Source organism: Caloenas nicobarica, chromosome 4 (genome assembly GCF_036013445.1).
Source record: "Caloenas nicobarica isolate bCalNic1 chromosome 4, bCalNic1.hap1, whole genome shotgun sequence".
NCBI lineage: Eukaryota > Metazoa > Chordata > Aves > Columbiformes > Columbidae > Caloenas > Caloenas nicobarica.
The window spans coordinates 78900599-78917285 of record NC_088248.1 but is presented as its reverse complement, the minus strand read 5'-3'; the positions used below and the strand labels follow the sequence as shown (position 1 = coordinate 78917285).

Here is a 16687-nt window from a genome sequence, read left to right as displayed (position 1 = left end):
CAAAGCCCTTTTTGGTGCCTGTGTTTGAACCAAGCAGGCAGGGGCTGTGTCTGACCCAGAGCACAGACCCCAGAGCCGCCTCTTCCCCCAGACAACTGCGGGCACTGGGGGCTCTGGGAGCTCTCGGGGCTCTGGGAGCTCTGAGGGCACTGGGAGCTCTGGGCACTGGGGGCTCTGAGGGCTCTGGGCACTGGGGGCTCTGGGCACTGGGGGCACTGGGAGCTCTGGGCACTGGGGGCTCTGAGGGCTCTGGGCACTGGGAGCTCTGGGCACTGGGGGCTCTGGGAGCTCTGGGCACTGGGGGCTCTGGGCACTGGGAGCCCCCGCACCCAGCAGGGCTGATCCCGGCCGTCCCGGCTGCCCCACATGTGATGCCCCATGTCCAGCCGTGGCCTCCACACTGCGAATCCTCTCCCCGGCTTTTAAATAGATTTAAGTTTTATATTCCAGCGCCAGTGAGCAGGGACAGCCCGGAGCCGTTTCCTCCTCCAGGCCGTGGGGCCGGACCCACCGTGGGGGTAAAGGCGGAAAATCTGGGACCCAGACGTCTGAACGGGGGGGACACCTCAGCCCTTCTCCAGGCAAGACCTGCGCACCGCTCAGTTCCAAAAAAAGTTTATTTTTCATGACGCATTGTCTGAAATTTACAGCACGTCGTTGGGCAGGGGGAGGGTGGGTTGGGGTAAGAAATCAAATAGAAACCAGAGAAAAAGGAAGGGAAGAAATTGTGCTACCGCTTCGGGGGTTTGCCCAGCGCCCAAACCGCAGAGCCCGGCACAGCCCAGGGACACCCCAGAATCCCCAGGCACGGCTTGTACCGAAAACCAGGAAAATCAACCCAAACCAATGCCTCGGGGCAGCGAAAATCAAGAGGCACCTGCACCCGGCTCTGGCTGCGGTAGTGTCAGGGTTTAGTGCTGGTTTTAAGCAGCCAGAGACGGGAGAGCTGGTGGGTTTCAGTGCGGACTATACAGAGTTAAACCAGCCTAAAGCTCCGCTCAGCATTAGTGTTCATGGCCCAGGGACCCCTGAGTCGCTGCTCACAGAGATGTGGCCACCAGCTTCCATTCCCACAAACCCGCAGGGGTCCCTCATCCCCCAAATTAACAGCTCCATTTAATTAATGGGAACACTGGAAGGAACTGGAGCTGCCAGGTGAGATTCACACCCGTGAGCAGGCGTTCCTGTCCACCTTACCAGAGCCAGAAATTATTAATATTTTAATCGTAAAACTAAACCCCTTGCTGAGAAGCTGCTGCTTCCTGTGGGCGCAGATTTCTGAGCCCGGCTCTCCAAAGGAGCCCAATAAAGATTGGAAATAGAGCCCAGGGATGCTGCCCACCCACAGCACACCGGTGGCTTTGCCTCCAGCGCCACCCGCCACAGCCTCGGCAAAGGGACCAAGACGCTGCCTGTCACCTTCTCTGTCCACGTCCTAGGTGCTCCTGGGGCTCAGAATCATCTTGGCAGAGGATCCTTCTCCCAGGGAGGCTCTAATCCGTTTTTTTTTGGAAGTTACTTACAGATGCTTCAGAGTTGGACCAGCTCAAGAGCTGGGGGAAAAAATTCTTTAAGGAGAAGATGTGGAGCAGCCCTTTCCTGGGGCCGGATGGCTGGGTGACATCTGCCGGGTCCGGTGTCCCCAGGAGCTGCCACAGCTGTGAGTTGGTGTTCAACACGTACCGGAGCGCTGGGCCGGCTCAGAGGAATCCGGGGTTTACACTCTTGTTACACTTCACTTGAGCGAAAAAAATCTTGTTTAACGGAAACAGGGAAAGCCGGCGCGGCTCCTGGCGGCCTCTGGGGCAGGGGGATCCCTATAAATTATGCTTAAATGAGAAAAAGAGACTTTTCCACCAGCAGGTTTGAAGCATGGGTGGAAACGGGTCTCTGAAGCTGGGGGAGCGCTGGGCTCCAGGACAGACCTAAGGGCTGCAAGTCCCAGAAAGCAAAAACTGCCCCCCAAAAAAATAGGTGATAGACAATACAAAGGAAGAATTTTGTAGGAATTAAAAAAAAAAAAAGAAAAAAAGGTACTTGAAGCGTAGAGCGAGATTTCGCCACGTTGCAGCAACTCTGCTGGGGCAGAGCCCAGCCGGGGCCGGTCCCCCCCGGCCGTGTCCCCCGGCATGGGGACAGTCCCTCCAAATCCTGCCTGGACATCAGTACTTCACGCCGGGCACAAACTCCTTGGCGTCGGGATTCAAGTTGCTTTTGCTCTGGAAGAAAAACGGGAGTGGGGGGGTCCAGCAGTGGTTTAAATACGGGCACCCCCGCCGAGCACGGCCCCACGTCCCGAGGACGCTGTCACTCGTGCAAAGCGGCTGCCCTGGTCCCCGTGTCCCCATGGGCACCTGAGATGCTGCTGAGCAAGTGCCACCTCCCCAGGATCTACTCCCAGGGGGGTTTTTGGGACCTCCCCAGCCTGCCAGGACACTCGGCTCTGCCCAAAAGGTAAAAAATGTCCCAACTTGCTCCGGGACCAGAGCTCAGCTCACGTGCAAGGGCAGCTCCATCTCCACAGCTTCTGGAGAGCAAGTTCTGCAAAGCTGGAGACTTTTGCCTTTAGGATATGTGGCTAAAAATAATACTCTTGCAGAAAACTCCAAAATGCGTCGTCACTGGTGTGCCAGCACCAACTCTTGCACTGACACCCCACTGCCAGCCAGGAAACCCTGCCCCCCCAAATTGAGGATAGACTTTTGAGCAGGGCCTGTTGCGACAGGACAAGGGGTGATAGTTTTAAACTAAAGGAGGGAGATTCAGGCTGGACATGAGGAAGAAATTGTTGCCCCCGAGGGTGGTGAGAGCCTGGGCCAGGTTGGCCAGAGAGGTGGTGGCTGAACCATCCCTGGAGACATCCCAGGCCAGGCTGGACGGGGCTCTGAGCAACCTGAGCTGGTGCAGATGTCCCTGCTCATGGCAGGGGGGGCACTGGGGGAGCTGGGGAGGGCCCTTCAACCCAAATTATTTTATGAAACCCCCCAGGGAAACCCGTCCCCCTTCCCAGGACAGATCCTCCGCTCATCACCAGACCTCGCCGCGTATTCTCCTCACCAGAATGTCCTCTGAACTGTGGCCGTCACCAACGGAGAGCCCGTTGAGCTGCTGCTGCAGCTGCCCCACGCCCTGGGGCAGGTCGCGTGACGGAATGAACCAGTCCTGGTCCTCTTCCTCCAGCATCTCCTGGAAGCAGCGGTCGAGAAACTCCTGCTCCTGCAGCTCCTCCTCCACCTGCCCAGAGAGACCCCCCCGTTAGTCGCAGGGACAAACCAGCAGAGAAAGTTGCGCCAGGGGAGGTTGAGGTTGGATCTGGGGAACGATTTCTTCCCCAAAGGGCTGTGGGGCATTGGAACAGGCTGCCCAGGGCAGTGCTGGAGTCACCATCCCTGGAGGGGTTGGACAGACGGAGATGAGGTTCTCAGGACATGGGGCAGTGCCAGGGCTGGGTTATGGTTGGACTTGATGAGCTTGAGGGGCTTTTCCAACCAAAGCGATTCTGTGATGGTTCTTTTCTCTGATTCCCGGCCGCTGCAGCCTGCGAGGTCACGGCACCAGCGAATCCCACGGCAACGGGGTGGGATTTACTAGGCCAGGATTTACGGGACATCCAGACGCATCAGCACACACGGGATTTCGGGCTCCGGCAGAGCTTGCTGCAAAAGGATCGGGAGGGCTGGTATTAAAAATAATAAAATCACAGCGGGGCCGCAGTGCTGGGGCGGCATGTTGTCAGCGCACAGGCTGCCTCGGTTTATTGAATTATTTGCTATATTGCTTGTTATAGAACTTGGTTTAACTGCTTATATAGAATTTGCTTAGCATAAATTTGCTCAGCGGAACTTGGGCAAGCTGTTGAACTTTCTGAGTTGTTCAGTAAAAAAGGCCTCAGAGTCTTCATGCTGAAGAATAAGGGGAGCTGTGTCCCCAGAGGTGAGTAAAGGGACAGAACGGTGAAGGTTTTGGTTTGCCAAGGACTTATTTTCTCCAACTGCAGGTGCAACATCGCAAGTGAAGGTCAGAGCTTTAATCGACAACCCGCCACGCAAAAATACAGAGATTCAGTGAACAATGAGGAGCCCCAGACTCTGATTTTGCGATTGGCCCGGGGTGATGCACAGGGGGCAGGGGCAGAATTGTCCAAGGTTTTTTCTGTCCCTTCTGGACGCGCCAGCTCGCGCTGCTCCACGCTGTACCTTGCAAATAAATTATTTTAGAAGAGTTTCTGGAATCCGTGCCCGAGGGAAGGAGCAGGAGCTCCCTGAGAGTGCTGTTGTGCGGATCCCCGCTGCGGAGCAATGCTGCGGCTGTTCCTGATGCTGCGGCTATTCCATTCCCGACACCGTGGCTGTTCTGTTCCCGATGCTGTGGCCGTTCCATTCCCAATGCTGTGGCCGTTCCATTCCTGATGCCGCGGCCGTTCCGTTCCCAATATTGCAGCCGTTCCTGATGCTGCGGCCATTCTGTTCCCGATGCTGCGGCCGTTCCATTCCCGATGCTGCGGCCGTTCCGTTCCCGATGCTGCGGCCATTCCTGATGCTGTGGCCATTCTGTTCCCGATGCTGCGGCTGTTCCCAATGCTGCAGCCGTTCCCGATGCTGCGGCTGTTCCGTTCCCGATGCTGCAGCCATTCTGTTCCCGATGTTGCAGCCGTTCCCAATGCTGCGGCCGTTCCGTTCCCGATGTTGCAGCCATTCCCGATGCTGCAGCCATTCTGTTCCCGATGTTGCAGCCGTTCCCGATGCTGCGGCCATTCTGTTCCTGATGCCACGGCCGTTCCGTTCCCGATGCCGTGGCCGTTCCCGATGCCACGGCTGTTCCGTTCCTGATGCTGTGACTGTTCCCGATGCTGTGGCCGTTCCATTCCTGATGCCGCGGCCATTCTGGCTCCTGTCTTTCCCCAGTGCGCTGAGCCGGCTCCTCTCGCCAGCACCGACACAGGGCGGCACTTGGCTCCCGCCGACCGCAGGAAAACTCCCAGGGCTGAGGAAAGGACTTGGCTGGGGCTGCCGGGGCTGGAAACGGCCCAGGCCAGGCAGGGACGGGCAGGGGTCCCGTCCTCACCCCCCAGCAGGCACGAACCCTCCGTGGGGCACATTAACCAGCTGCTCCCACCTTCCAGGCGGGTTTTCTCGGGATGTTTGTACTCAACCGGCTGCCACAAAACGAGCTGGGGGGGCGAGAGCCAGTGAACAGCAGGATTTGGAGCAGCTGTGATGGACTCCATGTGAGCTCAGCGAATCTGTGAATCGCAAAATGCTCTGAAAAGCTTCAACCCTGAAGCAGCAGAAAAGAAACTACAACCAAAACTGGCTTCCTGGGGAAAAAGGGGAGCTCGGGAACCCACCTTGCTGTCCGTGTTCAGGTTATTCAGTCCCTGCTGCGTTTTAAATCCCACCCAGGCAGCATTTGAGCAAGGGCTGCGAGCAGCTCTCAGGTGCCCCAGCCTCGGGCGCTGCCTCCGGACCCTCCACCAGCCTCAGAAACTGGTTCTGGGCTGGGGAAAATCCCCTTGGCCGCTCGCAAACCCTCTGCAGGGTTTGCAGAGGCTGTTCCTGACACCACGCGCTAGCACTGGAATGTGAAAACAGGACAGTGAGGAAAACAAAGCACCCCAGGACTGCTGGCTTGTCCCAGACGGTGACAATGACAGTGACAACTGCCCCGGGATCCTGCACTTCTCCAGGACACTATGGAGTGAGCCCAGAGCTCTGTGCATCCCCCAGCACTCCAAACGCGGTGGATATTCCCTCTCCTCCCAACCTCTGCCCAGCAGCACCTGTTTCCCCAGTGCCAGTGCCGGCTGTGAGCTGGGGACGCGGTGACAATATCGGTCCTGGCCCAGGGGACAGGGAGGGGGACATCCTGGAGACCCTTGTGTCTGTCCCCACCTGCTGCCCCTCAAGCCAGAAACCACCAGCTCCTTTTCACTGTACAGTGACCACCTGAACCAGGAGACATGGGCAGTGCCAGGGCTGGGGGAACGCTTGGACTCGATGATCTTGGGGGTCTTTTCCAACCAAAATGATTCAGATTCTTGCTGGCAGATCAGGTGAGGATCTCAGCGACCCTGAGCCCACCACGAGGAAGCCCGGAGCTCTTGGCTCCATTTTCCTCCCTTCTGCAGGTTCCTCTGCCCGCACACGCTCCCCTGGCACACAGCTGCCCTATGGTTTGCTTTGCACTTTGCTTTTAATCAAGACAGCGCTTTCCAAACATTGACTAATTAATGTAGCACATTTCCATCAGCACAGCTGCTTGTGGGGGCCTAATCACGCCACTAAATACAACAAAAGCCTTGAGTCACAGGCGCTAAGGTGACTGGGGCGGCTGCTGCAGACTCACCAGGAGTCACTGTCAGCAGGCGGCTGCAGCTTCCTCCTGTGGGAACGAGACTAAACTATTACCATATGGAGATTTTTTGCTGAGGACACCAGTAAAGCTGACGAAATCCTCCTTTGGTGACCAGGGGCGCAGTGGGGATATGAAATCACTCTGCCCAGCCTGCCTGCGGCTCCAGGGGGCCCTCCCTGCCCATCTCCCGACACCCCGGGGACGGGAACCCAGAATCCAGTGCTTGGATGTTTCAGGGAAGGGACAAGTGTCTGGGAGAGCTCAGGTTTCCAGCCAGACGAAGCTCTTTCCCCATCCAGTTCAAGGCATCTGACTTCTCTCTGGCTACTGGGATGACACAGGAGGGAGCAGCAAACCTCCAGCGAGCTCCTCCCTCTTGTGCTGTGCTGCCCTGGCATTAGGATCCAAAGCAGAAGCACGAGGAGGACACGCTGCGGCTGCTCCAGCTCTGTCACCTCCTTATTCCACAAGCTGCTCAAATCTCTCTTCCCAAGGAACAAGCGCCAGGACCAGAGGAAACGGCCTCAAGTTGCACCAGGGGAGGCTGAGGTTGGATCTGGGGAACAATTTCTTCCCCAAAGGGCTGTGGGGCATTGGAACAGGCTGCCCAGGGCAGTGCTGGAGTCACCATCCCTGGAGGGGTTGGACAGACGGACATGAGGTTCTCAGGACACGGGGCAGTGCCAGGGCTGGGTTATGGTTGGACTCCATGAACTTGAGGGGCTTTTCCAAACAAAATGATTCTGTGACTCTAAGTCCCAGCACCACGTACCAGAAGTTCTCCAGGGCTCAACCAGACACCATGGACCACGGCTCCTACCAAGCGCTCTGGCTGCTCCAAGTCTATTCGTGACCATTTCACCAAAACGGAGCTTTTTACCCCAAATGAGAGGCACTAACCGCAGGAACTCCTTGCTGAGGTAGCCAGGCTACAAAAGCTCTCAAATTTTGAGCACTGATTTTTCCACCGGTCTTCTCCCTCCGGCTGAGCACACAGAGTGTAAGGTCTTGGGTATCACGGCAACGCACACATCACGGTCCCGATAAAGCTCTGAGAGGGTCAGAGGCAGCATGAGGGTTTTTTTTTCGACTTTACTCCCCCCGTGTCCTCAGAGGCAAATCCAATATAACCAGGATGACTCCTGAGCCACCAGCCTGGTGCAGGGCCTGTGGTGGCCGGGACTCACACACGTTCCTGGTGCCCATCAAAGGGAACCTTGCCCTCAATTTTACGTGCAGAACCACGGAGCTGACACCCCTGTCCCGCTCTCACCTGTCTGTTAAAGTCCTCCTCGTTCTCCATCCACATGTACTCCGCGAAGGGGTTGTTCTCCTTCTCATCGTGGCCGTTTGCTGCCTGGTCCTCTTGGGCCGCAGGGCTGGACGCTGTGGTGCTGGCGAGGTCGGGGCCATTCATCATTCCAGACTCTGCGGGGAGAAACGAGGGGCTGAGGGGGCTGCTGAGGACCCCCCGTGTGCCCCTGCCCAGCTGGGCACTCACACTGGTGGGGGTTGCATTTATTTTCCATGGGTTTGACTCACCGGGGACAGTCTGATCTTAACACAAGGTGTGGCCTGACTGGCAGCTCCCCAAGTCGGACAGACACTGGCACCCCAAACCCCGTTCATCCACCCCATTCACGGTAAATCTCTCACAAAATACACCCGAGGACCACAGCTGGGTTATCACTGACACCACACGAGCACCAAAATACTGAAGTTTTCAGCAGAACGCACCCACGCCAGCTCATGTCCCTTTACCCCTGCCGTAATTTCTTTATTTTTAGAGGGTATTTCGCAAAAGCCCGTTGGTTTGTGACACGCGGGCTGCCGTTTGCTAAAGCCAGGCACTCGGAGTCCCAGGAGAACAGACCGAGGCTAGACGAACCTCCTGGAGCCCAAAGCTCCGTGTCCGAGCGGCTCCGGGGGCAGATCTCTGTCCCCACGGCTGCTCCAGCCCCCCAGAGCGGGGATCCCGTGTTAAACTTGGCCTGTGCCAGGGACCAAGCACATTATTCCTATTTTTAGGAGGAATCTGAAGCCCAGACAAGTCCAGGAGAGCTGCCAGACGTTACTCTCTGACAAGCAACAAAGTGCATGGCTCGGACGTACCAACACCGTCGCGTCCCTGAGAGCAGCGCAGCTTTGAGATGGCTGCTCGTGGGCAAAGAAAAAAGGGAGAAAAAAGCGAAAAGGAAGAGGTGGAAGGTCCTGGGGCCAGGCCATGCTCAAGCAGCCTTTGTTATCCGGAGGGAAGGGAGAAAAGGCTCCGGATTGAGCATGGAAAGTTCAGCCGTGCCAAAGCCAACACGCAGCTCTCCCGTCAGCAACCAGGGTTGAGGCCAGGGAGCTCAGGGCTGGCGGGAGAGCGGCCGGGCCGGCGCAGAGCTGCAAAACCAGCAAAAAAGCACAAAAGGCTTCTGGAGGGGGGAGCTCCCCAGCCATCCCCTCGCTGCCAGCACAGGGGGTTGCACAGGCAGAGCACAGAGCTCAGGGACAGGCGGGTTTTGGGGAGCCGGGGGGTTCAGGGGTGACATACGGAGCCCAGAGCTCAGGGACAGGCGGGTTTTGGGGACCTGGGGGGTTCAGGGGTGACATATGGAGCCCAGAGCTCAGGGACAGGCGGGTTTTGGGGAGCTGGGGGGTTCAGGGATGACATACGGAGCCCAGAGCTCAGGGACAGGTGGGTTTTGGGGAGTCAGGGGGTTCAGGGGTGACATACGGAGCCCAGAGCTCACGGACAGGTGGGTTTTGGGGAGCTGGGGGGTTCAGGGATGACATATGGAGCCCAGAGCTCAGGGACAGGCGGGTTTTGGGGAGCCGGGGGGTTCAGGGCTGATGTACAGAGCCCAGAACTCAGGGACAGGTGAATTTTGGAGAGCTGGGGGGTTCAGAGGTGACATACAGAGCCCAGAGCTCAGGGACAGGCAGGTTTTGGGGAGCTGGGGGGTTCAGAGCTGATGTACAGAGCCCAGAGCCAGGTCCTCATGCGGGGGGCGCCGGGTCCAGCCCCAAATCCTCCTGCTGCTGAGGGGCGACGTGCGGAGCCTGCATGGGTCACAGAGACCAGTTCAGCCAGAGGGAGGGGAGAAGGGGTTTGCGATGGTTAATTTTCCAGGTTTGTAACCAGGACTCTCACGGTTAACGACAGCAGGCCAGGTTTTGCAGGCGGACGGGGAGCAGCAGCTCCAGCGCAAACAGACGGGAGCACCCCCAGCACCCCAAAATCACCCAGCACGCCCCAGGGTGCCGCCTGAGCTCGGGGTCCCCGGTTCATCCACCAGGAATAATATTCCGGGTGGAAAACCTCACCGAATGGGAAGCCAAGCACCGGAATGTCCCGCGGCGCTGGCGGGTACCCAGGGGCGCAGCTGTGCCGCAGGATGTGCCGCGTCGGGAGCATAGACACCAAAAGGAAAACCAGCAAAACAAAAACCCCACCCCAAACAAACAAAAAAATCCCTAAACAAACAAAGAAACAAACAACCCCCCCCAAATGTAAACCAAAAAACCCAAACAAAACCAAAAAACAAACAAAAAACCCAAACAAAACCAAAAAACAAACAAAAAACCCAAACCAAACAAAAAACCCCCTAAACCAAAAAAAACCCCAAAAGATGTAAACAAAGAACCACCAAAACAAAAAAAAAACCAAACCAAACCCAAACAATACCCCCCCCAAATAATTAAAAAAAACACAACAAAAAAATTAAAACCCAACAAACAACAAAAAAGAAACAAACAACAAACCCAAACAAAACCAAACCAAAAAGCCCCAAAGTAAAACAAAACCCCAAACCAGACAAAAAACAAAATAAAAACCAAAACACAACAACAAATAATTAAAAAAAAAATTACAAAAAAACCCCCAAACCAAACCAAAAAAAAAACCCCAACAAAACAAAACCCAATGAAACAAACCAACCGACCAAAAACCCCAACTCCAGTCCAGGTGTTGTTTTCTGTCCCGTTTTTCACACCCAGCCCTGAAGGGCCAAGCTCTGGGTCCCATGGGTGTGTGGGTCTGGCCCCCAAGGCTGTTTGGGGCTGAGCCCTATGAGTGTGTGGGTCCCAGCCCCATGGGTGTGTGGGTCCCAGCCCCATGGCTGTTTAGGGCTGAGCCCTATGAGTGTGTGGGTCCGAGCCCCATGGGTGTGTGGGTCTGGCCCCCATAGGTGTGTGGGTCTGGCCCCCATGAGTGTGTGGGTCTGAGCCCTATGAGTGTGTGGGGCTGAGCCCTATGGGTGTGTGGGTCTGGCCCCCATAGGTGTGTGGGTCTGGCCCCCATGAGTGTGTGGGTCTGGCCCCCATGAGTGTGTGGGTCTGGCCCCCATGAGTGTGTGGGTCCCAGCCCCGTAGGTGTGTGGGTCTGAGACCCGTGGGTGTGCGGGTCTGGCCCCCACGGGTGTGTGGGTCCCAGTCCCACGGGTGTTTGCTGTGTGGTGTGTTTGGTCCCCGTGTCCCTGCTCTGAGTCACCGTCAGTGCTGGAACCCGCAGCCCGTTGACACTTTCCCAAGAATGCGGAGCTGGGGAAATGTGGATACATCGCTGAAGCAGCGCTCTGAGCCATGGCTCTCCGTTAAAACTAAAACAAATCAATCAGTCTGCTTTTTTAGAGGGAAGGCTTCTTGGACTGGCTTCTCCTTTTCCCCTGGAAAATTAAATAGATTAATAAAAACCAAAAGTAATATTCAACCTGGGTACTGAGAGCTCAGAAAACGGATCCGGAGCACCCAGAGCACCTCCTGAGAGCTGGGACACGGCAAATCCCGAGGCAGGAGCAGCCCGGGAGCTCCCTGCTCGTCTGCGCAAATACTTTCATTTTTCTCAGTGCTCCAGCGCTGGCCTGGGGCTGGAAGCGCGGCCTGGCGAGGCGGGTTTCCTTTGGAAAAGGTACTGGGTGACACGAGGAAAGAGAAATTCAGCCCGTTTGGGACTTGGGTGATGCCTCGAGGTGACAGATTTGGCAGCACCTGACCCCGGCTGGGCCGTCCTGGGTCCAGGGCGCTGGAAATAGTCACCGACGGAAACGAGCGCAAGGGACCGAGACATCCGAGGGCAAATTGATCAGTGTGGCTCAGGCAGGACGATGGCAACGCCAGGTTGTTGTCCCCACGGCATCGAAAGGGGATGGACTTTTTTTGGGGGGGACGAGAGGAAACGGCCTCAAGTTGCACCAGGGGAGGTTGAGGTTGGATCTGGGGAACAATTTCTTCCCCAAAGGGCTGTGGGGCATTGGAACAGGCTGCCCAGGGCAGTGCTGGAGTCACCATCCCTGGAGGGGTTGGACAGACGGAGATGAGGTTCTCAGGACATGGGGCAGTGCCAGGGCTGGGGAACGTGTGGCAGAACAAAAGGGGCTTGTCGCGGCAGCACTGGGAGCTCCCGCCCCCCTCCCCGTGCCGCTTTCTGTCCCCACGGGTGTCCCCACTTCACACCCAGCACAGCACGAGCTGCGTTCCTCCCCTGCACCCCCAAAGAGTTAATAAATCAGCCCCAGAGCGGAGGATCCAGCCCAGCTGTGCTCTTGGCTCCGGGCGAGGGACATCTGGTCCTTCTCACCCCCCCGGACCGGCGCGGCCGGAGCCAAAACCTCGGCGGAGGCTGCTCGGGGCTGAGGAGGCAGCCGGGCCAGGGCTCCCAGCTCTATAAATAGCTTTGGGAATTATCGGGTTTGCAGACGGGCTGGTTTTTCAGCAGGAAAATCCACCCAAACATCAGGAAAAAGACCCAAACCTTGCTGTGTCTGTGTGTTTTGAGGGGTTGGTGCTGTGCCCTCATCCAGCCGCGTTTGGGGTTTAACACCACTCAAATTTCAACTCCGTGAGTGTTCATAACAAGAAACCCGCTATTTTTTCCCCCTCAGCCAGCGCAGAAATGGTTCCCGCAGCAGAGACACTGGAACACGAGCAAACGGGTTGGGAGTCCCGGCCCAGAAGCCCAGGATGGATCCGGGCAGGGGGCAGGAGAGGGCCGGACGGTTTTGCAGCCACCTCTGACTCCTCCGAAGCAGCAATTAGAGAAGGGCAGCTCATTAACCTCGTTTCCCAAGAGAGCCGATTCTCCCAGCTCAGGAACTTCTCCTGTTCCACAGGTCGAGCTGGTTCAGCCCCGTTTCCAACACCCTCGCTCGCTTCTCCTCCTGCCCACCCACCCCGAACAAACCCACGATCTCAGCCCTAAGACACCCCGGCCCCAAGACACCGCAGCCCTAATCTCCGTTTGCAGATAAAGTCCCAACATCTCCCCAGCCCAAGCTGCACCTTTTATCTCCAGCCCCGCAGACTTTTCCAGCAGCCGGGAGCGTCCCCAGCTGCCCCACATCACACCTGCGACGTTCCCCATTGGGTCTCACCAGGAACCCGGCCTAACTTGGTCTGGCTTTTTCTGGCCCAGCCCACGCTTCATTGCCACCTTGATGCCTTTCAAGTATTTTTACTCCCCCCCCAGGCTTCTCCTTCCCCTGACACCAGCGCTGCAGGTTTTACTCCCAGCACCGAGGGCAAAGCGCTGAGCTGGCGAGCTGCTCTAATTAGAGGGTGTGAAGTCTTCCAGGTTAGTCTGGACTTTTAATGTTAGGCTGGACTCCCGGTACTCCCTCCCAGGCTGGCTGGGGGGTGCCAGTCCCTGCTCACAGCAGACGCGGAGCTTTCCATGTGCAGATCTCCCCGTTGCTGAGGAACTGCGTCCATTTCCATCTGCGGTTGGGGGGATCTTCTCATCCCTATTTTAATCTGCATCTGCAAGAACAACCCCACATTTCGCTCAGGCACAAGCCCAAGCGCCGCCAGATCCCCCCATCGTTTTGAAAGCACCAGAAATAACGACCGTGCTCTCAAGCTGCGCCCGAGAAACGCGTAGAAACCTAATTTCAGATTCATCCTAAACACAGCTCGTCGTTGAACTACTTTTAAACTCAAAGACGACACGTTCTGCACTCGACAGCTCACAAGCGGGTCCTGCTGCTCGCCAGGATTAACGCCGCGATATTGCCAGCCAGCAGCAATATTCTGTACATTTTTTATGGGAATTGATAATAGAATTTTTGTAAGGGCTTCAAAACGGAGCATCCATCAAGCAGAACCTTCCGGCTCCCAGGGCAGTCGCTTCTGCTCTGGGAGGGGAAACTGGGAGCTGCTGGTCCCACGGACACACCGTGAGCTCCGCACGGACACCTGGGGACAGCAGGGAGGGAACAGAGGAACACAGCACCGCAACTCCTGGGCATGGAGTGCGGGGCAGCAAACCCAGCGCTTTGGCAGGGCCCTCTGGATCCGCGGGACCGGCTTTATCTGTGTTTGCGCTGAGGCCCTGACACGGAGCCACTTCGGGCTGGACGCCCGCCCTGCGTGCCGGGGAAGCAAAGTGCAGCGAGGCCAAGAGAACCAAGGCAAACGTGGTGATTCGACCCCTCAGCACCTCGACCTCGCCGGCTCCTGCCGCTCCTCCCTGGCTGCGGTGCTGCGGTCAGGGCTGCGGTGCTCGGCACCGCTCTCCCGGCCACCAAACCCGACAAAACGCGTCCTGTCAACACCCAAGCAGAGCGGGCGCCGGGCAGAGCTGCCTTCCGGCCTGGATTTTGGCTGCTGACAACACTGGTGTAGATCAAATTAACACCGGGGTACGATGCCAGCTCTGGGACAGGCGCTGTCCTGGCGCAGCCGCGGTGACGGGTGATCCAGAGGAGATTGGCCCAGGGTCTCGCGTCACCGTCTCGTGGCTGCACTCAAACTGCAGCTCACAGCAACCGGCTGCGAGGGGAAAACAAGCTCCTGCTTCACAGGAGGGGAACGGGCCTGTGTCCAGATTGAAAGCTTCAAAATCTGCAGGAGAACGCGAGTGGCCATCTCACAGAGCCCTCGGATACACCGTTCACTGCGTACGGCCGGTGTTTTCTGCCCGTCTCAAGCAAATCCAGGGGAAACCCTGCAAGGAGACATGCGTGGCTCTTCCCTTCCCAGCCCGGCAAGGGCTGTCCCGTCAGCTCGCCACCCAGGAGCTCGTCGGAGGGAAAAACCACAGACTTCACTGCGCAGAAAGGAAACGTGGATGTTTTCAATGCAGTATTATGATACATGTTTTTGTCTCGAGCTATTAGGAACCAAACAAACACAACCCAGGGCTTCATGCAGGCTTTTCTGCGGCCTCTATGGCCAAGGCCAACAGAGGGACGAGGGTCTGGACCAACGCGCTGCAGCCCGTCAGACGCAGAGAGAAGTTTCCCTCTCTGGCTGTGATGCTCCAGCACCAACACCCGACTTGTCGCTGCACGTCAGGCTGAAACCTGAAGAGCCAGCACGTAACAAAACACCTGAAGGGCACGAGCCAGGAGCCGGCTACACATCCCGGCCCCGTCAACACTGCTGGCGGGGGCAGGACAAACCCTGCCAGCCCAAACCCACCCGTGTGCCGCATCCCCAGTTGGTGAATTGGAGAAACCGGCTCCCAGTCGCTGCGACCTGCACAGACTGTGTGATGTGACACCTGTCCCGCGGTGCCCGTCCCCGAGCGCTCGGCCGGGCCGGGGCGATGCTGTGGGAGCAGGTTTCACAGAATCCCAGAATGTCAGGGATGGGAAGGGACCTCGAAAGCTCATCCAGTGCAACCCCCCCGCCGGAGCAGGAACACCCAGAGGAGGTTACACAGAAGGCGTCCAGGCGGGTTGGAATGTCTGCAGAGAAGGAGACTCCACAACCTCCCTGGGCAGCCTGGGCCAGGCTCTGGCACCCTCACCGGGAACAAGTTTCTTCCCAAATTTAAATGGAACCTCCTGTGTTCCAGTTTATAGGCAGTGCCCCTTATCACTGGCTGTCACCGAGAAGAGGTTTAGGAGGGAGAAGCCCCGCGGAACGTGTCCCGGCCCGGCCGTGGCTCAGGGCTCCCTGGGCTGGTTCGGGAACCCGCTCCGGGGCAGGAGGAGGTGCGGGGCGGGCGGTGGGTCAGGCCCAGCTGCGGGCTGGCGGGGGCCCAGCCGGGCTGACACCGGCCAGGAGGGACTTTGGCCGGTCCCTCCGAGCAGGACACCCGGTTCAATCCCGGGTCCTTGGCGTCCCCCGCATCCCCCGGGGATGGAGCCCCCCCCGGGCAGCTCCCCCGGCAAAACGCGAGCCGGTGCAGCCCCCGGTGCGCCGGGCACGGGCCGGAGCGCGGCCGCACGCCCGCTGCTCCCCGGGGAGCCCCGCGGCTGAGCGGGCAGAGGCGCGAGCACAGCCGGGCCCGGGCCTGCGGGCGTCGCGCCGCGGGGCCGGGGCCTGCGCCCGCCGGAGGCCCGTCAGCCCCAGTCCCCCGGTGCTCCCCCCGAGAGGCCGCCGCGGCGGAGTTGGGCCTGCGCCCCGAGCTCGTCCCGCTGTCGCCCCCGTTACCTGCGGGCCGGGCCGGGCCGGTGCCGCTCCGGCGCTCCCGCCCTCCGCTGCGCCGCCGCCGGACCCGCTGCCGCCCGCCCCGCGCGGCGGGGACACGCCCACCCGCCCCGCCCCGCGCAGCTGACACCCCATTGGCCAGCCTCCCTACGCGTCCCCGCCCCCTCGCCCTCGGCTCTAAGCCTGGTTGGACGGAAGTGCGAGGGAGCGTGTCGCTATTGCACCAGTCCGCTGCCACTCCAGCGGCGAGACCCGCCCACCGTGCCGGCGTCCGATTGGCAATCTGGCTCCACCTCCTAGCCTCCGGATTGGTTAACCCCGGAGGGTCGGATTGGTTGGGCGCACGCGTCCCCCACGTGGGGTCAGACAGGCAGGCTTGGGAGGCGGGGCCGCGGCGGGGTGGGCGTGGCCGCCCACAAGGTAAATAACCACATCACCCAGATCCTGATTGGCGGGCGCGACGCCCAATGGAGAGAGGCGTCACAAAACGCCCGCCCCGCCGCGCGGGGTGCGCTGCTAGCGAGCCGCTGATTGGCGGGTTGATGTAAACACACCGAGGGGGCGGTGGATTCCCCACGGGGGGGCTGTCACGTGGAGGGCGCGTGCCAGGGAGGGGGCGGGGGGGGCACCTGCACCCTGGGGGGGACCCAACCCCGCACCCCCAGATCACACCCCCGGCTTGCGGACCCCGCGGGGTGGGGGTCCCTTCCCGCACCCGCATTGCTGGGGGGGCACGCCCAGCCGCACCCCCCCAGAGCTGCAGTCACCCCAATGCCGGGGGTCCCAGGTCGTACCGCCAGTTTTGGGGGCACCTCGGTGAGGGGGATCCATTGCAAACCTCCAGGGTGGTGGGATCTGGGCGGGGAAACCCAGCCCCGCACCCCCAGTGCTGGGGTCACCCCCCTGCCGGGGTCCCAGCTCGCAGCCCCAGTTTGGGGGGACCTCTGGGGGGGGGTCCCATTCCCGCACCCCC

The 16687-nt window shown here is 59.0% G+C and overlaps 1 protein-coding gene across 1 annotated transcript; it reads right to left on the bottom strand.

Moving 5' to 3' along the window:
* Positions 1-599: 599 nt before the first annotated feature.
* Positions 600-15791, bottom strand: PAIP2B (poly(A) binding protein interacting protein 2B). The gene is made up of 4 exons (XM_065634704.1): positions 15718-15791; positions 7628-7782; positions 3058-3234; positions 600-2219 (listed from the first exon to the last, which is right to left on the bottom strand). The coding sequence occupies exons 2-4, from the start codon at positions 7772-7774 to the stop codon at positions 2163-2165; spliced, it is 381 nt and encodes a 126-aa protein (XP_065490776.1). The 5' UTR covers positions 7775-7782; positions 15718-15791; the 3' UTR covers positions 600-2162.
* Positions 15792-16687: the final 896 nt, after the last annotated feature.